Source organism: Mobula birostris, chromosome 3, assembly GCF_030028105.1.
Source record: "Mobula birostris isolate sMobBir1 chromosome 3, sMobBir1.hap1, whole genome shotgun sequence".
Taxonomy (NCBI): Eukaryota; Metazoa; Chordata; class Chondrichthyes; order Myliobatiformes; family Myliobatidae; genus Mobula; species Mobula birostris.
In genome coordinates, this window is record NC_092372.1 from 228,601,527 (window position 1) to 228,628,725 (window position 27,199).

General features: G+C 51.1%; 1 protein-coding gene across 3 annotated transcripts in view; it reads left to right on the forward strand.

Annotated features, from left to right (window-relative positions):
• Window positions 1–6,816: 6,816 nt before the first annotated feature.
• Window positions 6,817–27,199, forward strand: part of gpaa1 (glycosylphosphatidylinositol anchor attachment 1) — a 35,262-nt gene continuing 14,879 nt past the window's right edge. For 2 of the 3 annotated variants that reach the window (XR_011885531.1, XM_072254293.1), the window contains exons 1-7: window positions 6,817–6,886; window positions 12,301–12,434; window positions 17,609–17,788; window positions 21,921–22,032; window positions 23,907–24,051; window positions 25,445–25,546; window positions 26,771–26,967. Coding sequence is in view for 2 of the 3 variants with exons in the window: in XM_072254293.1 (XP_072110394.1) it covers window positions 12,361–12,434; window positions 17,609–17,788; window positions 21,921–22,032; window positions 23,907–24,051; window positions 25,445–25,546; window positions 26,771–26,967 (810 nt within the window). In the remaining variant the exon portion in view is untranslated. Of the gene's footprint in view, window positions 6,887–10,704; window positions 10,774–12,300; window positions 12,435–17,608; window positions 17,789–21,920; window positions 22,033–23,906; window positions 24,052–25,444; window positions 25,547–26,770; window positions 26,968–27,199 lie in introns of those variants that run through there. The other variant, XM_072254292.1, reaches the window with a different exon arrangement.

Sequence of the window (27,199 nt, forward strand, 5' to 3'; positions counted from 1 at the left end):
GTGAGGCTGTCGGAGGCCTTTGTACTCGGTGTTTTCTGTCTCTCATCGGAGAAACTTTGAATAGAAGTGACACGGCAGACTGCGACATCGTAATCAGTTTTTTTGTTGGTCTCCCCTCTCTCTGTGAAAGGGTGACATCTCTCTGTCCCTTGTGAGGGAGAGAGGAGGAGAGTCTGGCATGTCAAATCTGTCAGGTGAACAATGGTTCTAGTCTTTTCCCCAGGGTTGGGAGCAAACAGGGGATAAGTGAGGAGAGATTTAAAAGAGATCTAAGAGGTAACTTTTTACAGATGGCAGTGAGTACCTGGGTAGACCATAAGAGGTGGGAGCAGAATTAGGCAATTCAGCCCAACAAACTGCTCCCCCATTCCATCTTGACTGATTTATTAGTTTCACAACTGGGCTCTTCTTTGGTTACAGTGGATGACCATTACGTCTTCTGTGCCTGGTCATGCCCTTCACTCTCCACGGACTGCTGCAGAACCGCCTTTTTGGCCGTTGGATCTGTCTGCAGATCTTGTCCACCCAGTCCGCCAGAGCTGGCTTCACATGTTGGTACAGGCACGTCCCCATCTCACCGGGGTGTGAGGTTGCAGGTTACCCTCACCTGGCTTAGCCCGCCTGTGGAAGTGGTGTACCGGGGTGTGGTCGCGGTCACAAGCAAACAGTACTTGGAGCCACAGCTGAGAACTGAGTGTCCGGTGGGGATACAAGGTGAGTGAGCTGCCCCAGAATGGTCACGACAGGCCCCTCCACCAGAGGTGCTACCCCTCCCTGGCCACTCCATATTAATCTAACTCAGTTAGTCCAACTCAATTAGTTAAACTTATTAATTAATTGATAATATAAATAATATAGTTAATTGGTTGCCCCTAATTAATCTAACCCTTTCCTCCCCATACAATGACCCCCCCTTTCTGCCAAGCCATCTACGAGTCTCTCAAACACCCCTCCACCACCAACCCGACAGTCCATTTCAGGCACCCACCCCTCTCTGTAAAAAAACCTGCCCCTCACACCTCGTTTGTGCATCCCCCCCCTCATGATTTAATGACCTTTGAGTCCTGGGGTGACCTGACTGAAACCTATCGAATGGGGAAAGGCCTTGATATAGTGGATGTGGAGAGGGTTCTTCCTATGGTGGGAGAGTCGAGGACCGGAGGACAGCCTCAGGATAGAGGGGCGTCCTTTTAGAACAGAGATAAGGAAGAATTTCTTGAGCCAGAGGGTGGTGAATCTGTGGAATTCGTTACCGCAGGTGGTTCTGGAGGCCAAGCCATTTGGTATATTTAAGGCAGAGGTTGATAGGTTATTGATTGGTCATTGGTCAGGGCATGAAGGGACACGGGGAGAAGGCCGGAGCTTGGGATTGAGAGGGGAAATGGGTCAGCCACGATGAAATGGCAGAACAGACTCGATGGGCCGAATGGCCTCATTCTGCTCCTGTATCTTGTGCTCTAAAGCTAGTCGATGAAGTAACTGAGCTGAAGACGGATATGAGGAGTTTGGGCCTCTTACAGACATGTCCTGGGAAGACCCTTGGAGCACGGTGGATCTACCAGTGAATCAACTACAGAGAGTTAGTACCGAGGGATTATCTATAACCCCCATCCTGGTAATGTTTAATCTCAAGTTAACAACCCTGATGGGGAGCAGGCAGCCAGTTAGTGATCAGTAACTCATTCTTACCAGATCTGTAGCTAATTTTGAATAGGGGGATTTCAGTCTTCATTACAAAAACAAACTTGCACTCTCAAATCCACAGGATCATAGGACAGAGGAGCAGAAATAGGCCATTTGACACATATAGTCTGCCCTGCTATTCCATCATGACTGATTCACTACCCCTCTCAAACCCCATCCTCCCCATGACCTTTGATGCCCTGACTCACCAAGAACCCATGAACCTCTGCTTTAAATATACCCAAAGAGTTAGTCTCCACGGCCGCCTGTGGCAACGAATTCCACAGATTCACCACCCTCTGGCTAAAGAAATTCCTCATCTCTGTTCTAAATGGACGTCCCTCTGTACTGAGGCTGTGCCCTCTGGTCCTAGACTCCCCTCCACGTCCACTCTATCTAGGCCTTTCAATTTTCGATAGGCTTCAATGATATACTCCCCCACCCCCCATCTCATCCTCTGGTGAGTACAGGCTCAAAGCCATCAAATGCTCCTCATTCATTAACCCTTTCATTCCCAGGATAATCTTCCAATGCCAGCACAACCTTTCTGAGATGAGGGGCCCAAAACTGCTCACAGTACTCCAAACATGGTTTGAACAATGCCAAGTTAAGGCTCAGCAGAAAGGTCATTAGTCATTAACTGAGGGATCTGAAAGTACAGATCCATAATTCCTCGAAAGTAGCATCACAGGTAGATGGGGTCAGAAAGCTTTGGTCACGTTGGCCCTTCATAAATCAAAGTATTGAGTGCAGGAGTTGGGATGTTATGTTGAGGTTGTATAAGACGTTGGTGAGACCTAATTTGGGGTATTCTGTGCAGTCCTGGCCACCTACCTACAGGAAAGATGTAAATAAGGTTGAAAGAGCACGGAGACAATTCACACAGGTATTGATGTGACTCGGGTTATAGAACAGGGTGACCAGGTTAAGAATTTATTCCCTAGAGTGTAGGAGATTGAGAGGAGATCTTACAGAGATACACAGCGTTACATATGGTTGGCTAAAGTTGAAGTTGCCAATGTTATGACCCTGGGGGAAGGTGGGAGGGCATCACAAAGCAGGAGATGCAGTGAGGGAGGGTCACACTGTGGGAGGGATGGTACCGAGGGAGGGTCACACTGTGGGAGGGTGGTACTGAGGGAGGGTCACAATGTGGGAGGGGCGGTACTGAGGGAGGGTCACAATGTGTGAGGGGCGGTACTGAGGGAGGGTCACACTGTGGGAGGGGTGGTACTGAGGGCGGGTCACACTGTTGGGGGGTGGTACCGAGGGAGGGTCACACTGTGGGAGGGGCGGTACCGAGGGAGGGTCACACTGTGGGAGGGGCGGTAACGAGGGAGGGTCTCACTGTGGGAGGGGTGGTACTGAGGGAGGGTCACACTGTGAGAGGGGCGGCCCCCTGTACAGAAGGGGGGATGGGTCGTGAGGAGGTTCCCCTCGTGGGTTTGCTCCCGGGCCTGGCCATGATGGCCATTCATGGGTCTAGGCAGCGGATAGCAGAGGCCGACTGCCTGTCCCTTTTCCGAGGAAACGTCCGTGCCCGGCTGTCCTTGGAGAGGGAGCACATGGTCGCCATGTGCACATTGGGGGATTTCCGTGAGCGGTGGGCTCCACAGGGTATTGACTGTCTAATAGATAGTAATAATTATATTTAAATTTTAAGTTTTTTTTCACTGTCTTGTAAATACTGAATGTACTTGGTGTATTTGTGATGCAAATAGACGTTTATAGTTTTGTAAACAAAAAAGGCATAGTGAGGGAGCAATGCTGAGGGAGGGTCACTCCGAGGGATGGGTAGTGCTGAGGGAAGGTCACACCGAAGGACGGGTAGTGCTGAGGGAAGGTCACACCGAGGGATGGGTAGTGCTGAGGGAGGTCTGATCTTTGAGTTGAGATCACATAATACCTTAAGATATCAGAACAGAATTAGGCCATTTGGCCCATCAAGTCTGCTCTGCCATTTCATTGTGGCTGATTCAATTTTCATCTCAGCCCCAATCTCCTGCCTTCTCCCTGTATCCCTTCATGCCCTTTACCAATCAAGAATCTATAAACCTCTGCCTTAAATATACATAAAGATGGCCTCTACAGCTGCCTGTGGCAAAAAATATCCACAGATTCATCACTATCTGGTGTTATGTACCCGTAACGGTTTCAATGAACCAGCAGCAATAGACCACACCTGGATTGGAGTCTGGTTTTGATGTTAAAACCACTATCTTTATTAGTATCTACTTTATATAGCAACGTAAACGAGAATAATCAAAAGTTAACAGTGTTATGAATATACGTATGTGTAAATGTAACTCCCAATCTATTGAGGTTGGAGGGGCACCAGGCTTAAAATCTTGAGATGGTAAGGTATGAAAGTTCAGTTCATCCACAGATTAAAGGATATGAGAGAGATATTTGTAATCCAAGGTGAATGTCGAGAGAAGGCCTTTATGTCGTGTTCCACAGGTTCCACAGTGGTAAACAGGATAACAATCGCCGCAGGTTTTACCTGTCGTCGTTCCAAATCCACTTACGGATTATCTCCAATAGTAGCTTCTCACAGGGGTACCGTTTTCAAAGGGAACTACCACCCAGGCAAGGGTTAACACATAGGTAGATTCCACAAGGTTGCCCCAGTCACACAACGTGATAGCCACTTATTGATACTCAACCCACCCTTGTGGGTGGGCACTCGGAAGTTCCAACCAGTGACCCCTTAGTCACTGGATTCATTCCATTGTCCGACTCCAACTGCGATGGACTGTGTGTGAGTGAGCGTCCTTCCATTGTCCAGCCTTCCATTGTCTGACTCCAACTGCAAATGACTGTGTGTGAGTGAGCGTCCTTTGACTGTCTGACTCCAACTGTGAGGGACTGTGTGTGTGTGAGGGAGTGTCCCTACTTAAATCAAAACAAGCTGCAGAGTCCCATAGCTCCGTCCCTTTCTCTCTCTCAGTAAGAATCAAACAGGAGCCAAGAAAGCCGGTGGCTGATGTCACTCAGGCACTCTCTCTTAAAAAATGACAGTCCACGGCAAGATAAACTGAGGGGTTCATCACACTGGCTAAAGAAATTCCTCCTCATCTCCGTTCTGAAAGGACGCCCTCAGAATAGTGTCCTCTGGTCTTCATAGGAAACATCCTCTCCACATCTATTAAGGCCTTTCACCACTCAATAGGTTTCGATAAGGTCACCCTTCATTCTTCTGAACTCCAGTGAGTACAGGCCCAGAGCCATCAAACGCTCCTCAAATGAAAACCGTTCAGTCCTGGAATCATTTTCATGAACCTCCTTTGAACCCTCTCCAGTTTCAGAACATCCTTTCTCAGATAAAGGGCTCAAACCTGCTCACTGGTGAGACCTTGCCATTAAATCCTTGCTTTTATATTCTAGCCCTCTTGAAATGAATGCTAACTTTGCATTTTCCTCCTCATCACAGACTCAACCTGCAAATTAACCTTTAAGGAATCCTACACAAATACTCCCAAGTTCCTCTGCACCTCAGTTTTTTTTATATGTTCTCTCTATTTAGGAAATGGTCAACCCTCTCATTTCTTCTACCAAAGTACAAGACCATACACTTTCCATCTCCCATTTCTTTGCCCATTCTCCTAATCAGTGTAAGTCCTTCTGTAGCCCCTCCACTTCCTCAAAACTAACTGCCTCTCTGCCTATCATCATATTGTCATCAAACTTTGCAACAAAGCCATCAATTCTACCATCCAAATCATTTAACATATAATGTAAAAAGACCCCTGTGGAATACCACTACTCACTGGCAGCCAGCTAGAAAAGGCTCCCTTTATTCTACTTTTTGCCTCCTGCTAATCAGCCTCTGCTTTATCTATGCTAGAATCTTTCCTACTATGGGCTCGTAGCTTGTTATGCAGTCTCATGTGTGGCACCTTGTCAAAGATCTTCTCAAAATCCAAGACAACTTTGTCTGCCCTGCTTGTTATTTCTTCAAAGAATTCTAACAGATTTGTCAGGCAGGATATTCCCTTGAGGAAACCATGCTGACTAAGGCTTATTTTTACATGTGCCTCCAAGTACCCCAAAACCGTATGCTTAACAATAGACCTAATCAATGAGGTCAGACTAATTGGCCTATATTTTCCTTTCTTCTGCCTCTCTCTCTTCTTGAAGAGTGGAGAGACATTTGCAATTTTCCAGTCTTCCAAAACCATTCCAGAATCTCATGATTCTTGAAAGATCATTACTAATGCTTCCATTATCCCTCCAAACACCTCTTTCAGAACCCCGGGGTGTACACCATCTGGTCCAGGTGACTTATCTACATTCAGACCTTTCAGTTTCCAAAGAAGGTTCGCACACTTCATGACCCCTGACAACTGGAACTTCCACCACACTGCTAGTGTCTTCCACAGTAAAGACTGATGTAAATTACTTATTCAGTTTGTTCGCTATTTCCTTGTCCCCCATTACTACTTCTCTAGCATGGTTTTCCAGTGGTCCGATATCCACTCTCGCCTCTCTTTTACACTATGTAGCTGCAGTAGCTTTTGATATCCTCTTTAATATTATTGGCTAGCTTACTTTTGTATTCTATCATTACCTTCTTAATGACTTTTTTCGTTGCCTTCAGTTTGTTTTTAAAAGCTCTCCAATCCTCTAACTTCCTACTAATCTTTGCTCTACTTTGTGCCCTCTCTTTGACTTTTATGTTGGCTTAGACTTCTCTTGTTAGCCATGGTTGTGCCACCCTGCCTTTAGAATAACTTCATCTTTGGGATGGATATATGCCGTGCCTTTCAAATTGCATCCAGAAATTCCAGCTATTGCTGCTCTGCCGTCATCCCTGCCAGTGTTCCTTTCCATTCAATTCTGGCCAGCTCCTCTCTCATGCCTCTGTAATTCCCTTTACTCCACTGTAATACTGATACAGTGATCCTATTTCAAGTGGATGCAAGGGATTATGCGTTTTTCCCCTAGATCAGATTTATTACAGATTAACTGTTCTTTGTACAGTGTTGGTTAGAGCACTGCCCGTGGTTTGTGGGGACCCAGCGGTGACAGAGGCTGCAGATCCCGCAAATCTGAAATCAAGGCTCAATCGAAGGACTCAAACGTGCTCCCGCTGGTTGGCCTGGCTGCCGGAAGTGTGCCGCTCATTATGGATTCCGGGGGAGGCAGCTTCCGGTGCTGGGCAGTCGGCGGTGCGCCGAGTTCTGGTCCGGGTCCGGGGGAGGTGAGTGAATGAGGGAAGGAAGAAGGAGGGAGGGAGTGACCCCCGCCCCCTCGACACTCACCGAGGACTGGGGATCACCGCGACCGCGTTACCTTGGAAGCAGTGTCGGGTAGAATCCCCATGGATGGCCGACTGGAGGAGGACGTTCCCCGTCCATCCCAGTTTCCTTTCTCCTCCTGCCTTCCCTCCCCTCCCCTCTCTCCTCTCCCCTCCCCTCCCCTCCCCTCCCCTCCCCTCCCCTCCCCTCCCCTCCCCTCCCCTCCCCTCCCCTCCCCTCCCCTCCCCTCCCCTCTCCTCTCCTCTCTTCCCTCCCCTCCCCTCCCCTCCCCTCCCCTCTCCTCTCCTCTCCCTTCCCTCCTCTTCCCTCCCCTCCCCTCCCCTCTCTTCCCTCCTCTGCCCTGGCGGACGCCTCGCTGTCACTCATGCCTTAAACCAGGAGATGGTCACTGTGTGTCTGCCCCTAGGTTCTAAGCTTGTTACTGGGACTGGGACATCCCCCACTCCGTGCTCTGTGGAATCCCTACCAAACCTCTGGTCATCCGTATTTCAGAATCAGGCTTATTATCACCGGCAAGTTTTGTGAAATTTGTTAATTTGCAGCAGTAATGTATCATAATAAAAAACAATTACAATAAGAAGTATATGAAGTAACTAGTGCAATAAGAGAGGGAAAACATATGGGGAAGTGCTCATGGGTTCAATGCCATGACAATCTGATGGCAGAGGGGAAGAAGCTGTTCCTGAATCGTTAAGTGTGCGTCTTCAGGCTCTTGTACCTCCTTTTTGATGGTAGCAATGAGAAGAGAGCATGTCCTGGGTGACAGGGATCCTTAATGATGGATGCTGCCTTCTTGAAACATTGCTTCTTGAAGATGTCCTTGATGCTGGGGAGGTTAGTGCCCATGATGGAGCTGGGTGAGCTCACAACATTCTGCAGCATTTTCCAGTCCTGTGCAGTGCCCTCCCCCCCCCCCCCCATACCAGACAGTGATGTATCCAGTTAGAACCTGTAGAAATTTGTGAGAGTCTTTGGTGACATTCCAAACACCCTCAAACTCCTAATGAAATACAGCTGCTGTTGTGCCTTCTTTGTAATTGCATCAATATGTTGGGTCCAGGAATGGGAATTGTATTTTATATTAACAGCAGCATCCACTGGCTGTCAAAACCCCAGCACACAGTCTGATCTCATACCTGGGACTCCATTACACATCTCCCTCCCGCATATCTACCCAACCCTGTCTCCTGAGTCGTTCGGTGGAACAGCAGAGGAGCACGCTCTTCAGTCCATGATGTCTAACTAATCCCATCCCTCTGCACATTTGCCTACATCCGCTCAATTCCCTGTTTCTTCATCTAAGGTATAATGGCGGTTGGCAGACCAGCATAAAATGTATTACTGAGGTGGAATGTGGAGCAAAGAGATGGGAAATACATCCACTTTAATTCCCCTGCCCAAAAAATCTCAAATACATCAAACAGTCTCCAGTGCTTTTCAGAAAGTGAGGTATGGTTTTATTTGCATTCTGATGGCAGTGATGTGCGAACCATCTCTCCATGTTAAGCTGGGTCCGTCCCAAAGATCTCAATAGATGTTTCCTTTGCACCTCAAAGGAACTGCACTCAAACAAACTTACCAGGCGGTACGCCCTGGTGTTCAGGGAAGCAACGAAGGGCTTCCATCTCTGCTGGTGTTAGGGGCTTCCTTCATCGTGTCAGTAGCTTTGTCTTGGTTTACAGTCCTTATTGTGCATATTAATTGTGAGCAAGCAATTATTCCACCGAATATGTCCAATGCGTTAACGCGTGAGTATAACTTCTTCCCCCCTTTTATGGTGTGGAGGGAGTTTCACTCTGTGTCTGACCCCGGGAGTGTGTGAGGGACGGTGTAGAGGGAGTTTCACTCTGTGTCTGACCCCGGGAGTGTGTGATGGGACGGTGTGGAGGGAGTTTCACTCTGTGTATGACCCTGGGAGTGTGTGATGGGACGGTGTAGAGGGAGTTTCACTCTGTGTCTGACCCCGGGAGTGTGAACAGTGTGGAGGGAGTTTCACTCTGTATCTGACCCCGGGAGTGTGTGATGGGACTGTGTGGAGGGAGTTTCACTCTGTGTCTGACCCCGGGAGTGTGTGATGGGACGGTGTGGAGGGAGTTTCACTCTGTGTCTGACCCCAGGAGTGCGTGATGGGACGGTGTGGAGGGAGTTTCACTCTGTGTCTGACCCAGGGAGTGTGTGATGGGACGGTGTGGAGGGAGATTCACTCTGTGTCTGACCCTGGGAGTGTGTGATGGGACTGTGTGGAGGGAGTTTCACTCTGTGTCTGACCCAGAGAGTGTGTGATGGGACGGTGTGGAGAGAGCTTAATCTGTATCAGACCTCCATTGTGTGCAATGGGATGGTGTGGAGGGAGATTCACTCTGTGTCTGACCCCGGGAGTGTGTGATGGGACGGTGTAGAGGGAGTTTCACCTTGTGGAGGTGTGTGTGTGTGTGTGGGGGGGTGGGGGGGGGGAGAACAGAGGCTTGTTTGTTTAAATTGGTGGACGTGTTATGCTGGTGTCAGATTGTGTGCCCACTCTTGCAGACTGCCCCCGGCACATCCTTGTACTGTTGGTTGTTGACACGAAAGTCGCACGTCACGATGTGCCTCGATGTGCATGTGATGATTGGATCTGAATGTGTAACTGCTTCTACTGCTAGAAACCCACCAATCTGCTTCTACCCTGACCCCTGACAGTCATGGGAGGTACATTGTCTGCTGAAGGCTAGATCTGTGGCATTCAAGTCTGGCAACCCAGGCCTGTACTGTACCAAAGAACCAGGTATGATTGCGGAGGGCTATTTCAAGGGCGAAGAGACAATTTTGAACGAGGTTGAAGGTGACATTGGATGCACAGCAACTCTGGCAGGGTTTGCAAGACATCGCTTCCTACAAAGTGAAACCCAATAGCATGAATGGTGGCGATGCCTCACTACCAGATGAACTCAATGCCTTCCATGCCTGTTTGAAAGGGAGAACAGAACTACAGCTGTGAAGATCCCTGCTGCACCTGATGACTCTGTGATCTCTGTCTCAGAGGTCGATGTTAGACTGTCTTTATAGAGGGTGAACCCTCGTAAGGCGGAAGGTCCCGATGGAGTACCTGATAAGGCTCTGAAAACTTGTGCCAACCAACTAGCGGGAGTATTCAAGGACATTTTCAACCTCTCACTGCTACGGGCGGAAGTTCCCACTAGCTTCAAAAAGGCAGCAATTATACCAGTATAATTGCCTTAATGGCTATTGTCTGGTAGCACTGACATCTACAGTGATGAAATGCTTTGAGAGGTTGGTTATGACTAGTCTGAACTCCTGCCTCAGCAAGGACCTGGACCGATAGCAATTTCAATGGCAAATGCAATCTCAATGGCTCTTCATGTGGCTTTAGACCACCCGGACAACTCAAACACCTACATCAGGGTGCTGTTCATCGACTATACCTCGGCATTTAATATCATCATTCCCACAATCCTGATTGAGAACTTACAGAACCTGGGCCTCTGTGCCTCCCTCTGCAATTGGATCCTCAACTTCCTAACTGGAAGACCATAATCTGTGCAGATTGGTGATAATATATCCTCCTTGCTGACGATCAACACTGGCACTCCTCAGGGGTGTGTGCTTAGTCCACTGCTCTACTCTCTCTATACCCATGACTGTGTAGCTATGTATAGCTCAAATACCATTTACAAATTTGCTGATGATGCAACCATTTTTGGTAGAATTTCAGGTGGTGACGAGAGGGCGTACAGGAGTGAGATATGCCAACTAGTGGAGTGGTGTCACAGCAACAACCTGGCACTCAACGTCAGTAAGATGAAAGAGCTGACTGTGGACTTCAGGAAGGGTAAGAGGAAGGAACACATACCGATCCTCATATAGGGATCAGAAGTGGAGAGAGTGAGCAGCTTCAAGTTCCTGGGTGTCAAGATCTCTGAGGATCTAGCCTGGTCCCAACATATTGATGTAGTTGTAAAGAAGGCAAGACAGCGACTATACTACATTAGGAGTTTGAAGAGATTTGGCACGTCAACAAATACACTCAAAAACTTCTATAGATGTACTGTGGAGAACATTCTGACAGGCTGAATCACTGTCTGGTATGAAGGGGCTACTGCACAGGACCGAAAGAAGCTGCAGAAGGTTGTAAATCTAGTCAGCTTCATCTTGGGTACTAGCCTACAAAGTGCCCAGGACATCTTCAGGGAGCGGTGTCTCAGAAAGGCAGCGTCCATTATTAAGGACCTCCAGCACCCAGGGCATGCCCTTTTCTCACTGTTACCATCAGGTAGGAGGTACAAAAGCCTGAAGGCACACACTCAGTGATTCAGGAACAACTTCTTCCCCTCTGCCATCCGATTCCTAAATGGACATTGAACCCGTGAACACTACCTCACTTTTTTTTGTATTTCTGTACAAAACAGTATTTCTGTTTTTGCATTTGTTTATATCTATTCAATAAATGTAATTGATGTACTTGTTTATTTATTATTATGTTTTATTTTATTTATTTTTTTTTCTCTGCTAGATTATGTATTGCATTGAACTGCTGCTGCTAAGTTAACAAATTTCACGTCACATGCCGGTGATGATAAACCTGATTCTGATTCTGACGGTCTGATCCAGACCCCAGCACTCCCTAAATATGAATCTGCCTTAAACTTGTGCCCTGTAGTATTTGCCACTGTCACCCTAGGAAAATGATTCTGACCATCAGCACCTCTCATAATTTTATCAGCTTCCACTGCTGCCATTCCCTTTCCCATCAGGGAGGAGGCTATGTAGCATCCGTACCAGAACCGCCAGGTTCAGAAACAGCTACTTCCCCCGAGCAGTAAGGCTGATCAACACCTTGACTCACGAACCCAGCCCTCCACACCCCCAGCCACCACTACTTTATCATTTCCTGTCAGAGTCACCTTACGTACAGACACTCCCGTGCCCAGTTTCACTTTACAGACATACAATTAATCAATGTGTAGCTGCTATCTTACGTATTTATATTTATTGTGTTTTTAAAAATTGTGATTGTGTTCTTTACCTCACTGTTTTCTCTGTGCTGCATCGGATTTGGAGTAACAATTATTTCATTCTTGTTCATTGGAAATGGCATTAAACAATCTTGAATTTTGAATCCAGAGAAAACAACCCAAGTTTGTCCAATCTCTATGCCCTCTAATCCAGGCAGCGTCCTGTTAAACCTCTTCTGCAGCCTCTCCAAAGCCTCGACATCCTGTCTATAGTGAGATGACCAGAACTGCATCCAGATGTCCAGATACGGACTAACTCGATTTTTATGTAATGGCAACATGACTGCTTGTCTTCTAAACTCGCACAGAGCTGACTGCTGATCACCTTTTCTATTCTGTTCCAGGGTGCGGGGCGTGGGATTGAAGCTGTTCACCCTCCCACCCCCACCAACTGAGGCAGAAGGATGGGGCTGCTTTCGGACCCGAGCCGCAGGCAAGTCCTGACGGGGCTTATCACCAAGATGAACGCGCCGCTATGGTGAGTGGTCAGTGGGTGAGGGTGAGGGGCCACTGTGGTGAGTGGTGAGTGGGCGAGGGCGAGGGGCCGCTGTGGTGAGTGGTCAGTGGGCGAGGGCGAGGGGCCGCTGTGGTGAGTGGTCAGTGGGCGAGGGCGAGGGGCTGCTGTGGTGAGTGGTCAGTGGGTGAGGGGCCGCTGTGGTGAGTGGTCAGTGGGCGAGGGCGAGGGGCTGCTGTGGTGAGTGGTCAGTGGGCGAGGTCGAGGGGCTGCTGTGGTGAGTGGTCAGTGGGTGAGGGGCCGCTGTGGTGAGTGGTCAGTGGGCGAGGGCGAGGGGCTGCTGTGGTGAGTGGTCAGTGGGCGAGGTCGAGGGGCTGCTGTGGTGAGTGGGCGAGGGCGAGGGGCCGCTGTTGTGAGTGGTCAGTGGGTGAGGGGCCACTGTGGTGAGTGGTCAGTGGGTGAGGGGCCACTGTGGTGAGTGGTCAGTGGGCGAGGGGCTGCTGTGGTGAGTGGTCAGTGGGCGAGGGGCCGCTGTGGTGAGTGGTCAGTGGGCGAGGGGCCGCTGTGGTGAGTGGTCAGTGGGTGAGGGTGAGGGGCCGCTGTGGTGATTGGTCAGTGGGCGAGGGTGAGAGGCCGCTGTGGTGAGTGGTCAGTGGGCGAGGGCGAGGGGCCGCTGTGGTGAGTGGTCAGTGGGTGAGGGGCCGCTGTGGTGAGTGGTCAGTGGGTGAGGGCGAGGGGCCGCTGTGGTGAGTGGTCAGTGGGTGAGGGTGAGGGGCCGCTGTGGTGATTGGTCAGTGGGCGAGGGTGAGAGGCCGCTGTGGTGAGTGGTCAGTGGGCGAGGGCGAGGGGCCACTGTGGTGAGTGGTCAGTGGGTGAGGGGCCGCTGTGGTGAGTGGTCAGTGGGTGAGGGCGAGGGGCTGCTGTGGTCAGTGGGCGAGGGTGAAGGGCCGCTGTGGTGAGTGGTCAGTGGGTGAGGGGCCGCTGTGGTGAGTGGTCAGTGGGCGAGGGGCCGCTGTGGTGAGTGGTCAGTGGGTGAGGGGCCGCTGTGGTGAGTGGTCAGTGGGCGAGGGGCTGCTGTGGTGAGTGGTCAGTGGGCGAGGGCGAGGGGCCGCTGTGGTCAGTGGGCGAGGGGCCGCTGTGGTGAGTGGTCAGTGGGCGAGGGTGAGGGGCCGCTGTGGTCAGTGGGTGAGGGGCCGCTGTGGTGAGTGGTCAGTGGGCGAGGGTGAGGGGCCGCTGTGGTGAGTGTCAGTGGGCGAGGGGCCGCTGTGGTGAGTGGTCAGTGGGCGAGGGTGAGGGGCCGCTGTGGTCAGTGGTCAGTGGGTGAGGGGCCGCTGTGGTGAGTGGTCAGTGGGCGAGGGTGAGGGGCCGCTGTGGTGAGTGTCAGTGGGCGAGGGGCCGCTGTGGTGAGTGGTCAGTGGGCGAGGGTGAGGGGCCTCTGTGGTGAGTGGTCAGTGGGTGAGGGCGAGGGGCCGCTGTGGTCAGTGGGTGAGGGTGAGGGGCCGCTGTGGTGAGTGGTCAGTGGGTGAGGGTGTGGGGCCGCTGTGGTGAGTGGTCAGTGGGCGAGGGTGAGGGGCCGCTGTGGTGAGTGGTCAGTGGGTGAGGGTGTGGGGCCGCTGTGGTGAGTGGTCAGTGGGCGAGGGTGAGGGGCCTCTGTGGTGAGTGGTCAGTGGGCGAGGGCGAGGGGCCGCTGTGGTCAGTGGGCGAGGGTGAGGTGCCGCTGTGGTCAGTGGGCGAGGGCGGGGCCGCTGTGGTGAGTGGTCAGTGGGAGAGGGCGAGGGGCTGCTGTGGTGAGTGGTCAGTGGGTGAGGGCGAGGGGCCGCTGTGGTCAGTGGGCGAGGGTGAGGGGCCGCTGTGGTGAGTGGTCAGTGGGCGAGGGGCTGCTGTGGTGAGTGGTCAGTGGGTGAGGGGCCGCTGTGGTGAGTGGTCAGTGGGTGAGGGTGAAGGGCCGCTGTGGTGAGTGGTCAGTGGGCGAGGGTGAGGGGCCGCTGTGGTCAGTGGGCGAGGGGCCGCTGTGGTGAGTGGTCAGTGGGCGAGGGCTTCCTCAGGGGTTCAGAGGGAAGAGAGTCACACAGTCGTTCTGAACACGAGCGGCTCGTTCATGCTGACCAAGTTGCCTTTGGGGCTGCGTGGTAACGTAGCAATTAACGCTTCGCTGTACAGCACCAGTGATCACCGGTCAGGGTTCTGTACCCAGTGCTGTCTGTATGCTCTCCCCGTGACCACTTGGGTTTCCGCTGGGTGCTCTGATTTCCTCCCACAGTCCAAAGGTGTTCAGATTAGGGAGTAGTGGGCATGGTATGTAGGCACCAGAACTGTGGCGGCATTTGTGGCCTGAGCCTCGGTGATTTAATTTGACAGAAGACACATTTCAGTGTGTGACGAACCTTTGACAAACGATACATTTCACTGTGTGTTTCAAAGAAGGCTAATCGTTCTCCTTATCTTTTATTTTTCTCTACCTGAGCGAGTCCCACTACCCCTGTCCCTCTAAACCTTTCCTGTCCCTCTACCTGACCAAGTGTCTGTTAAATATTGTTACTGTGCCAGCCTCAAGCACATCCTCTGGCAGCTCCGTTCTGACCCACTGCCCTGTGTGGAGAGGTTGGCCCTTGGATTCCCTTTAAATCTTTCCCTCCTCACCCCAATCTGACGCCCTCCACCCTGGAGAAATGTTTGTGGTCATCCATCGTATCTCTGCCCCTGAAGATATTACAGACCTCACGACCTCACTCCAGGGAAAAGCCAGTTCAGCCTCTGCTGAGATGAAAGGTTTATTTGTGTCTTTAGCTTATTTTGACATAGAGAGTGGAACAGGCCCTTCCGGCCTACTGAGCCTCACTGCCCGGCAGCCTCTGATTTAACCCCTGCCTCATCACAGTACAATTTACAATCACCTACTAACTGCTCAGTCTTTGGACTGTGGGAGGAAATCGAAACCTACACATTCCACACGAGGGACGTGTAGACTCCTAACAGAGTACGCTGTGAACTCCGTCGCCCCGAGCTGTGATACTGTGCTAATAGCTACGCTGCCACGGCGCCCGTAGAGAGACGATTAGTTTTATTTGTTGGATGCATGTTGAAACCTACAGTGAAATATGTTGTTTGTGTCTTTGGCCAACACGGTCTGATAGTGTGCCGGGGGCTGCCTGCACGTCTCACCACACTTCTGATGCCAACAAAGCACGTCCCCAACTCGGTAACCCACACGTCCCCAACCTGGTAACCCAAACGACCCTAACCCGTTAACAGAAGCGACCCCAACTCAGTAACCCACACGTCCCCAACCCGGTAACCCACACGTCCCCAACCCGGTAACCCACACGTCCCCAACTCGGTAACCCACATGTCCCCAACTCTGTAACCCAAACGTTCCCAACTCTGTAACCCAAACGTTCCCAACTCTGTAACCCAAACGTCCCCAGCTCGGTAACCCAAACCTGTACGTGAGAGGAGACCGGAGCGCGGGTATGGGTTAGTAGGTTCATTGATTGTGTGAGTGTAATTGGGGAGCAGAAGATCATTGTGCTGCAAGGACCTGTTACTGTGCTGTATCTCCTTAAAAATTAAAACTTCAACACATCATTCGGGGGACGCTGAGACAAAATTCAGGGGTACGTGCACAGAATCAGTGTGAGCTTGATTTCATCGAATCTTACAGCAGGAATGATGGGCTGAGTAGCTTATGTGTAACAGGATGGTGTAGATGTAGAGGGAGCTTCACTTTGTGTCTTGTCACGTACCCTGTGATGGGTTAAAGAACCAAAAGAAATGGAAAACACTTTGGAGTCCAGTATTGCTATTAACTGATGGTATTTATTAGTAACTACGCAGTACAGTAATATAAATGCAGATAAGTCAAACAAGTTAGCAAAGATTATATATAAGTAAGTGTGGAAATATATGAAAACCAAGCTTCTTCAAGTCTAGGGGTAAATAGATAGTCTTATGATGATGAGTAAAGTTCAGTTCAGTTTGTGGTATTGAGTTGAGTAACGATGGAGAGAGAGAGGGAGAGATTTGAGTCTTTAGGTGAGCTGATGCCGTCGATCTTCCCGTTGTCCTCTGAAATCCTCGAAATCCTTCAGAAGTCACTGACTGTGACCACAACAAAGGGGACCATTCTTCTGTGGAGGAATTATCAACCCAGGCGAGGGTTGGACACACAAATAACTCCCCACCGGTCACACCCTTTTCACACTGTGAGAGCCACTGATCGATCCACCTAATCGATCCTCCAAAACCCACCTTTTCTGTGAGCACAATGAAGCCCATTTAGTGTCCAAAACCATGTGTCTGTAGGTCTAACAGCTGACCTTCTATTTATCTCACCGTGCTGAACACCAGCTGTCCATCAAGCAGCTCCTCCCTTCTCTCTCTGTAAGAACTTGGAAGCTGCCACAGTCCTTGCAGAAGTGTAAATATGCTGCTGAAAAACCATAACACCATCTCAAAGCAGTCTTTTCCTCTCTCTCTCTTTCTTTCTCTCTCTTTTAACAAGGTGTCTGTGTTCCACAACTCTCTCTCTCTCTTTTCAAAAGCACATTCAGGACCCCATCACAGTCTGACCCCGGGAGTGTGTGATGGGACGGTATGGAGAGAGTTTCAGTCTGTGTCTGACCCCGGGAGTGTGTGATGGGACAGTGTGGAGGGAGTTTCACTCTGTGTCTGACCCCGGGAGTGTGTGATGGGACGGTATGGAGAGAGTTTCAGTCTGTGTCTGACCCGGGGAGTGTACGATGGGACGGTGTGGAGGGAGTTTCATTCTGTGTCTGACCCCGGGAGTGTGTGATGGGATGGTGTGGAGGGAGATTCACTCTGTGTCTGACCCAGGGAGTGTGTGATGGGACGGTGTGGAGGGAGATTCACTCTGTGTCTGACCCTGGGATTGTGTGATGGGATGGTGTGGAGGGAGTTTCACTCTGTGTCTGACCCTGGGAGTGTGTGATGGGACACTGTGGAGGGAGTTTCACTCTGTCTGACCCCGGGAGTGTGTGATGGGACGGTGTGAAGGGAGTTTCACTCTGTGTCTGACCCTGGGAGTGTGTGATGGGACAGTGTGGAGGGAGCTTCACTCTGTGTCTGACCCTGGGAGTGTGTGATGGTTCTTTGTGCTGGTTGGTACCTCGATCAGGGACTGTGGGAATGGTTGATGAGATGGGATGTTCTGATATCTGTGTTATCTGGTCTTGTTTCAGCCTCCTGTGCTACGTGGCGGGCATCGTCTGGTTCCTTGGTCTGGCATTTGAACCCTTCATCCTGCGAATGTACACATCGGAGAATGCCATGGGCTCCACCATGGTGGACGAGAACTTTCTGTTCGGGGACAGGGCGCTCTCGTATGCCCGCGAGTTCTCGGGGCACCGGAAGAGGGCAGGGTAAGGAGGGGGCCACGTGGGGGTTGTGGAAATGGAGGACAGCCACTCAGGAAGGGCAATAAAGGAGGGAGGGAGGGACTCTGCCATTTAATCATGGCTGATTTACTATTCCTCTCAACCCTATTTTCCTGCCTTCTCCCCGTAACCTTTAATGCTCTAACTAATCAAGAAATTATCAAACTCCGCTTAAAATATACCCAATGGCTTAGCCTTCACAGTCATCTGTAGCAATAAATTCCACAGATTCATCACCCTCTGGCTAAGAAAATTCCTCCAACTCCATTTGTAAAAGGACGCCCCTCTATGCTTAGGCCATGTCCTCTGGTTCTTGACTCTCTCACCATAGGAAACATCCTCTCCACAGAGAGTGGAGATAGAGAGAGTGAGAAGGGGGTGGACAGGGTGGGGAGGGGGAGAGAGGATTGCGATTATGATTGGTAAGTTGATGGAAAAGATCTCGAGAGGCAGGATTTATGAACATTTGGAGAGGCATAATATGATTAGGAATAGTCAGCATGGCTTTGTCAAGGGCAGGTCGTGCCTTACAAACCTGATTGAGGTTTTTGAGGATGTGACATTGATGAAGGTAGAGCAGTAGATGTAGTGTATCTGGATTTCAGCAAGGCATTTGATAAGGTATCCCATACAAGGCTTATTGAGAAAATAAGGAGGCATGGGATCCAAGGGGACATTGCTTTGTGGATCCAGAACTGGCTTGCCCACAGAAGGCAAAGAATGGTTGTAGACGGGTCATGTTCTGCATGGAGGTTGGTGACCAGTGGTATGCCTCAGGGACCCCTTCTCTTCATGATATTTTTAAGTGACCTGGATGAGGAAGTGGAGGGATGGGTTAGTAAATATGCTGATGATGCAAAGGTTGGGGGTGTTGTGGATACTGTGGAGGGCTGTCAGAGGTTACAGTGGGACATTGACAGAATGCAAAACTGGGTTGAGAAGTGGCAGATGGAGTTCAACCTAGATAAGTGTGAGGTGGTTCATTTTGGTAGGTCAAATATGATGGCAGAATACAGTATTAATGGTCAGACTCTTGGCAGTGTGGAGGATCAGAGGGATCTTGGGGTCTGAGTCCTTAGGACACTCAAAAGCTGGTGCTCAGGTTGACTCTGTGGTTAAGAAGGCATACGGGTACATTGGCCTTTTTCAGTCGTGGGGTTGAGTTTAGGAGCAGAAAGGAAATGTTATAGCTATATAGGACCTTGGTCAGACCCCACTTGGAGTACTGTGCTCAGTTCTGGTCGCCTCACTACAGGGAGGATGTGGAAACCATAGAAAGGGTGCAGAGGAGATTTACAAGGATATTGCCTGGATTGGGGAGCATGCCTTATGAGAATAGGTTGAGTGAACTCAGCCTTTTCTCCTTGGAGCGACGGAGGATGAGAGGTGACCTGATAGAGGTGTATGAGATGATGAGAGGCATTGATCGTGTGGATAGTTAAGAGGCTTTTTCCTAGCGCTGAAATGGTTAACATGAGCCGGCACAGGTTTAAGGTGCTTGGGAGTCGGTACAGAGGAGATGTTGGGTCAGTTTTTTACTCAGAGAGTGGTGAGTGCGTGGGATGGGCTGCCGGTGATGGTGGTGGAGACAGATACGATAGGGTCTTTTAAGAGACTCCTGGACAGGTACATGGAGCTTAGAAAAGTAGAGGGCTATGGGTAACCCCAGGTAATTTCTTAAGTAAGTACATGTTTGGCACAGCTTTGTGGGCTGAAGGACCTGTATTGTGCTGTAGGCTTTCTGTGTTTCTATGTTTTTAGGACAGGGTAAGGAGGAGGACCACTCAGGGAGGGAGTGAAGGGAAGTGAGAGAGAGAGAGAGATAGAGGGGACAGAGTAAGGGAGGGGGGAGAGAGAGGGGTGGAGGGGAGGACTGATCAAAGAGTGAGAGTTTGGAGGTCAGCATGCCCCCCTAGTCTGCCCTCGGGAAACCCCTTCCCCTTGTCGTTCCTGCTTTCCTCCCTCACATTTTCTGTGGTCATGACACTGTGGTCTCTCTATCTGCCTCCTCCTATACATACATACATATATATATATATATATATATATATATATATATATACACACACACACACACTCACTCCTCTTGCACTGACTGTATGGAGTTTCCCCGTTCTCCCTGTGACCACGTGCTCCCCCGCCTCCGGGAGAAACCTAGACCAGTACAGCAACAGGCCCTTCGGCCCACACTTTCTGTGCTGAACCTGGATATTCAACTCCCAACTACAACCATCCTTCAGCTACGATTCAGTGATGGCCACATCATATCTGACAACCTGTAACAATGCAACAAGATCATCCACCGTATTTCTTATGCTCTGTGCATTGAGATACAACAGTGTGAGTACTGTATTTCCTACCCTTTTTGATTCTGCATCCCTACTGCACTGATACTCACCCTGCTGGCTACAATTTTGTCCCATCACCTGCCTGCCCTTCCTGACAGTCTGACTACACACTATTCTTTTTTACCATCGACCTATCCTGAGTCCCTTCACTCTGGTTCCCACACTCCTGCCAAATTAGTTTAAACCCTCCCCAACAACTCCAACAAGAATTAGGTCCCTCTCGGGTTCAGGTGCAACCCATCCCTTTTGTACGGGTCATACCTCCCCAGAAGAGATCCCAATGGTCCAAGAACCTGAAGCCCTGCCCCCTGCACCAGCTTCTCAGTCACACATTTATCTGCCAAATCATCCTGTCCTACCCTCAATGAACTGAATTGACTTTATTACTTACATCCTTCATATACATGAATAAAAATCTCTATGTTACGTCTCTGTTCAAATGTGCGATGTGCAATTATAGTAATTTATAATAAATATTATGTATGACAGGATAGTCAATATAACATAGAAATACAGTTGTGTTAGCATGAATTAATCAGTCTCATAGCCTGGTGGAAGAAGCTGTCCCGGAGCCTGTCGGTCCTGGCTTTTATGCTGTGGTACCGTTTCCCGGATGGTAGCAGCTGGCACAGTTTGTGGTTGGGGTGACTCGGGTCCCCAATGATCCTTCAGGCCCTTTTTACGCACCTGTCTCTGTAAATGTCCTGAATAATGGGAAGTTCACATCCACAGATGCGCTGGGCTGTCGGTTCCACTCTCTGCAGAGTCTTGCGACTAAGGGAGGTACAGTTCCCATACCAGGCAATGATGCAGCCAGTCAGGATGCTCTCAATTGTCCCTCTGTAGAAAGTTCTTAGAATCTGGGGAACCATACCAAACTTATTCAACCGTCTGAGGTGAGAGAGGTGCTGTTGTGCTTTTTTCACCACACAGCCGGTATGTGCAGACCACGTGAGGTCATTGGTGATGTGTATGCTGAGGAATTTAAAGCTGTTCACCCTCTCATCCTTGTCAATAGGGGAAAGCCTGTCTCCATTCCTCCTGTAGTCCACAACCAGCTCCTTTGTTTTTGTGACCTTGAGGGAGAGGTTGTTTTCTTGACACCACTGTGTCAGGGTGATGACTTCTCTGTAGGCTGCCTTGTCATTATTTGAGATTAGGCCAATCAGTGTAGCATCGTCAGCAAATTTAAATAGTAGATGGGAGCTGTGGGTGGCAACACAGTCATGGGTATACAGAGAGTAACGAAGGAGGCTTAGGACACAGTTCTGAAGAGCTCCTGTGTTGACAGTCAGAGGGCCAGAGGTGTGGGAGCCCACTCTTACCACCTGCTGGTGATCTGTCAGGAAGTATGTCATTTGTTTCTGTAGGTTTTAAAAAGCTTCCCAATCCTCTATCTTCCCATTAATTTTTGCTTTGTTGTATGTCCTCTCTTTTGCTTTCACATCAGCTTTGACTTCTCTTGTCAGCCACGGTTTTGCCATTTGAGTATTTCTTTGTTTTTGAAATCCATCTGCCCTGCACCTTCCTATTTTCCCCAGAAACTCACACGGACTGTGTGTGTGTGTGGGTGTGGTGTGTGTGTGTGTGTGGGTGTGTGTGTGTGTGGGTGTGGTGTGTGTGTGTGTGTGTGTGTGTGTGTGTGTGTGTGTGTGGCGGTGTCACCATCCAAGCTGTGAACGTGCAGGGTTTCTGCTGCAGTCTGGAGTCTGCAGTCTCTGTTAAGAGTGTGTGGGTCACTCACTGACACCAGCTCTCCCCTCTCTCAGCGGCATGCCCGTCGACTGGCTGCTGAAGACCATGACCGGCCTGGGACTGGAGACACACACCCACAGCTTCTCCCGCACCCTGCCCTTCCCGGATGAGATCCGTGAGAGATACGTAAGTGACAGCGCAGTGCACAGTCATAAAAAGCTACAAATTTTAATACCGTATGTAAAAAATTAAATTAAATTAAATAAGTAGTGGAAAAAGAGGGAAAACATGGTGAGGTAGTGTTCATGGGTTCATTGTCCATTCAGAAATCCGATGGCAGAGGGGAAGAAGCTGTTCCTGAATCGTTAGGTGTGTGTCTTCAGGCTTCTGTACCTCCTCTCTGACAGTAGCAATGAGAAGAGGGCATGTCCTGGGTGATGGGGGCCCTCAATGATGGATGAAGTCTTTTTGAGGCATCACCTTTTGAAAATGTCTTTGATGTTGGGGAGCCCTCCATGATGGAGCTGGCTGAGTTTACAACTTCCTGCAGCTTTTTCCAACCCTGTCCAGTGGCCCCTCCATGACAGAGTTAGAAAGCTCTCCATGATATATCGTGGAAATTTCTGGGTGTCTTTCGTGCCATCAAATCTTTTCAAACCCCTAATGAAATTCAGCATGGCCAAGTACAAAGGCCAGTATTGTGAGTCCCTTTGTGGCGGGGGGATGGGAGGGGAGCCACCTCCTTTGAAATGCTGTAGTTCATGTGGTGAAGGTGTTCTGCCCAGGGTGAGAGATACTGGTACAACCAAGCAGATTTCTGGGGCCCCAGACTCGGTTTCCATCTGCGATGGATATCCGACAGCAGCTTGGATTTTCCCACGCTGCTGCGACAGGCGTGGAGAAATTCCATGAGCTTACACATCTCTGACAGGGCGCGTGTGCACTGCTTCTCCCCGGGAATTACTGATCGGGTTTCAATTGCTGCCGCTGTCTGTACGTTCCCCCTGTGACCGTGTGTGTTCCCTCCAGGTGACTCGGTTTTCTCCCACATCCAGAGACGTACCAGTCAGGGTTAGTGAGTAGTGGGCTTGCTGTGTTGGTGTCAGAAGCTTGACGATCCTCACAAGCTGACCCCAGCACATCCCCGGACTGTGTCGGTCGTTGTTACAAAGGACACATTTCACTGTATGTTTCGATGTGTGCGCAACAAGTAAAATTAATCCCTTCTGCCTGTATGAGCTCCATACCTCCCCCTTCCCTGCACTTTCTTGGTGGTCTGCATGCCTCTAAATGCCACTGTCATTTCAGCTTACAACTCTCACCTCCCCTGCCTGTGTCTTCCAGACAGCCAGCACCCGAAACAGTAAACGATGAGCTCCTCCTCGTCCCTGAGCTATACTGTTCTCTGTTCTGGGATGCTGCTGGAGAGGCCAGCTGCCTCACTGTCACTGTCGGTGACTATAAGCTATAGGAGCTGTTCTAATGTTCCAGTGCACACAGCGTGCTGGAGGAGCTCACCATCTACGAAAGTGAATAAACAGTCAACTTTTCTGGCCAGAAGTCTGTCTTGATGAAAGGTCTTGACCCAAAACATTGACCGTTTATTAATTCCCATGGATGCTTCCTGGTCTGCTGAGTTCCTCCAGTGTTCTGTGTGTGTTGCTTTGGATTTCCAGCATCTGCAGAATCTCATGTATTTAGGAGCAATATTACACCATTCGGCCCATCAAGTCTGCTCTGCCATTCCATCATGGCTGAGTTATTATCTCTCAACTCCATTCTCCTGCCCGCTCCCCGTAGCCTTTCACCCCCTTGCTCATCAAGAACATGTCAACCTCCGCTTTAAATACACCCAATGACTTGTCCTGCACAACCGTATTTGGCAATGAATTCCACAGATTCACCACCCTCTTGTCAGTGAGGAGGGGCGTCCAGCATTTTCACTTGGCCTCTGTGTGGGTGAGTGTTGTGTGAGGTTCTCCACCCCACGATGTTCCACTCTCTGTTTTGCCATCCATTTGGGTTTGCGGCTCATTACAACCTTTCCGTGTGTATCACAGATGGTGAAAGGCACCAATGTCTATGGCATCCTGCGCGCCTCCAGGGCAGCAAGCACGGAGTCCATCGTCCTCAGCACCCCGGTGCAAACAAAGCACAACAGCCAAGCTGCAGGGCTGCTCCTGGCCCTGGCTTCCTACTTCCGAGGTGAGGAGTCTGGAACGGTCGACATGGCTGACCCCGGGAGTGTGTGGAGGGAGTTTCACTCTGTCTGACCCCGGGAGTGTGTGATGGGACGTTGTGGAGGGAGCTTCACTCTGTGTCTGACCCCGGGAGTGTGTGATGGGACGGTGTGGAGGGAGTTTCACTCTGTGTCTGATCCCGGGAGTGTGTGATAGGACGGTGTGGAGGGAGTTTCACTCTGTGTCTGACCCCGGGAGTGTGTGATGGGACGGTGTGGAGGGAGTTTCACTCTGTGTCTGACCCCGGGAGTGTGTGATGGGACGGTGTGAAGGGAGTTTCACTCTGCGTCTGACCCCGGGACTGTGTGATGGGATGGTGTGGAGGGAGTTTCACTCTGTGTCTGATCCCAGGATTGTGTGATGGGACGGTGTGAAGGGAGTTTCACTCTGTGTCTGACCCCGGGACTGTGTGATGGGACGGTGTGGAGGGAGCTTCACTCTGTGTCTGACCCTGGGAGTGTGTGATGGGACAGTGTGAAGGGAGTTTCACTCTGTGTCTGACCCCGGGAGTGTGTGATGGGACGGTGTGAAGGGAGTTTCACTCTGTGTCTGACCCCGGGACTGTGTGATGGGACGGTGTGGAGGGAGTTTCACTCTGTGTCTGATCCCGGGATTGTGTGAATGGACGGTGTGAAGGGAGTTTCACTCTGTGTCTGACCCCGGGACTGTGTGATGGGACGGTGTGGAGGGAGCTTCACTCTGTGTCTGACCCCGGGAGTGTGTGATGGGACGGTGTGGAGGGAGTTTCACTCTGTGTCTGACCCCGGGAGTGTGTGATGGGACGGTGTGAAGGGAGTTTCACTCTGTGTCTGACCCCGGGACTGTGTGATAGGACGGTGTGGAGGGAGTTTCACTCTGTGTCTGACCCCGGGAGTGTGTGATGGGACAGTGTGGAGGGAGTTTCACTCTGTGTCTGACCCCGAGAGTGTGTGATGGGACGGTGTGGAGGGAGCTTCACTCTGTGTCTGATCCTGGGATTGTGTGAATGGACGGTGTGGAGGGAGTTTCACTCTGTGTCTGACCCCGGGAGTGTGTGATGGGACGGTGTGGAGGGAGCTCACTCTGTGTCTGACCCCGGGAGTGTGTGATGGGACGGTGTGGAGGGAGATTCACTCTGTGTCTGACCCCGGGAGTGTGTGATGGGACGGTGTGGAGGGAGTTTCACTCTGTGTCTGACCCCGGGAGTGTGTGATGGGACGGTGTGGAGGGAGTTTCACTCTGTGTCTGATCCTGGGATTGTGTGAATGGACGGTGTGAAGGGAGTTTCACTCTGTGTCTGACCCCAGGACTGTGTGATGGGACTGTCTGGTTATTGGTGTTTCTCAGTCACTAAGCAGCAGCCTCCGTTCTCCCCACAGGTCAGATCTACTGGGCGAAGGACATCATTTTCCTCTTTAACGAGCATGACATGATTGGCATGGAGGCATGGCTCGAGGCCTACCATGACGTCAATGTCACAGGTCAGCCCCAGATATTTTTGTAGCTCTCTTCCTCTCTACACCCTCTCTGGGGGTTTCATTGTCCACGATGAAGCGTGGGAAGTTGCTGTGCTGAAGAAGGTAGACCCATTTGAGGTGTGAGCTCCCTCAGTACCACCCCTCCCACATTGTGACCCTCCCACAGTGACCCTCCCTCAGTACCACTCCTCCCACAGTGACCCTCCCACAGTGACCCTCCCTCAGTACAACCCCTCCCACAGTGTGACCCTCCCTCAGAACCACCTCCCACAGTGTGACCCTCCCTCGGTACCGCCCCTCCCACAGTGACCCTCCCTCAGAACCACCTCCCACAGTGTGACCCTCCCTCGGTACCACCCCTCCCACAGTGACCCTCCCTCGGTACAACCCCTCCCACAGTGTGACCCTCCCTCAGAACCACCTCCCACAGTGTGACCCTCCCTCGGTACCGCCCCTCCCACAGTGACCCTCCCTCAGAACCACCTCCCACAGTGTGACCCTCCCTCGGTACCGCCCCTCCCACAGTGTGACTCTCCCTCAGTACAACCCCTCCCACAGTGTGACCCTCCCTCGGTACCGCCCCTCCCACAGTGTGACTCTCCCTCAGTACAACCCCTCCCACAGTGTGACCCTCCCTCGGTACCGCCTCTCCCACAGTGACCCTCCCTCAGTGCAACCCCTCCCACAGTGTGACCCTCCCTCGGTACCACCCCTCCCACAGTGACCCTCCCTCGGTACCCGCCCCTCCCACCGTGACCCTCCCTCAGAACCACCTCCCACAGTGTGACCCTCCCTCGGTACCACCCCTCCCACAGTGACCCTCCCTCAGTACCACCCCTCCCACAGTGTGACCCTCCCTCGGTACCACCCCTCCCACAGTGACCCTCCCTCAGTACAACCCCTCCCACAGTGTGACCCTCCCTCGGTACCCGCCTCTCCCACAGTGACCCTCCCTCAGTACCACCCCTCCCACAGTGTGACCCTCCCTCGGTACCGCCCCTCCCACAGTGAGACCCTCCCTCGGTACCGCCTCTCCCACAGTGACCCTCCCTCAGTGCAACCCCTCCCACAGTGTGACTCTCCCTCGGTACCACAACTCCCACAGTGTGACCCTCAGTACCACCCCTCCCACAGTGTGACCCTCCCTCAGTGTGACCCTGCCACGGTGTGTCTCCTTGCCGATGGTTTACCGGTACTCTGACCTGCTGCCTTGCCTCCTGCCCCTAGCAATCAGCTCATCAGTGATGCAGGGCCGGGCCGGTGCCATCCAGGCCGCCATTACCATCGAACTGAGCAGCGATGTGGTCACCAGCTTCGACATCAGTGTAGAGGGACTGAATGGCCAGCTGCCCAACCTGGACCTTGTCAATCTCTTCTCCTCCTTCTGCCAGAAGAACGGTGTCCTCTGTACTATACAGGGAAAGGTGGGTGTCGGAGGGAAAGAGGCTTTTCCTGAAACATTCAGTGCGTGCCTTCAGGCTCCTCTACCTCCTCTCTAATGGTAGCAATGAATTGAGAGCATGATCTGGGTGGTGGGGCTCCTTAATGATGGGTCCACCTTTTTGAGGCATCGCCTTTTGCAGATGTCCTCAGTGCTGGGGAGGCCAGTGACCGAGATGGAATTGACTGAGTTTACAACTTTTCTGATCCTGTGCA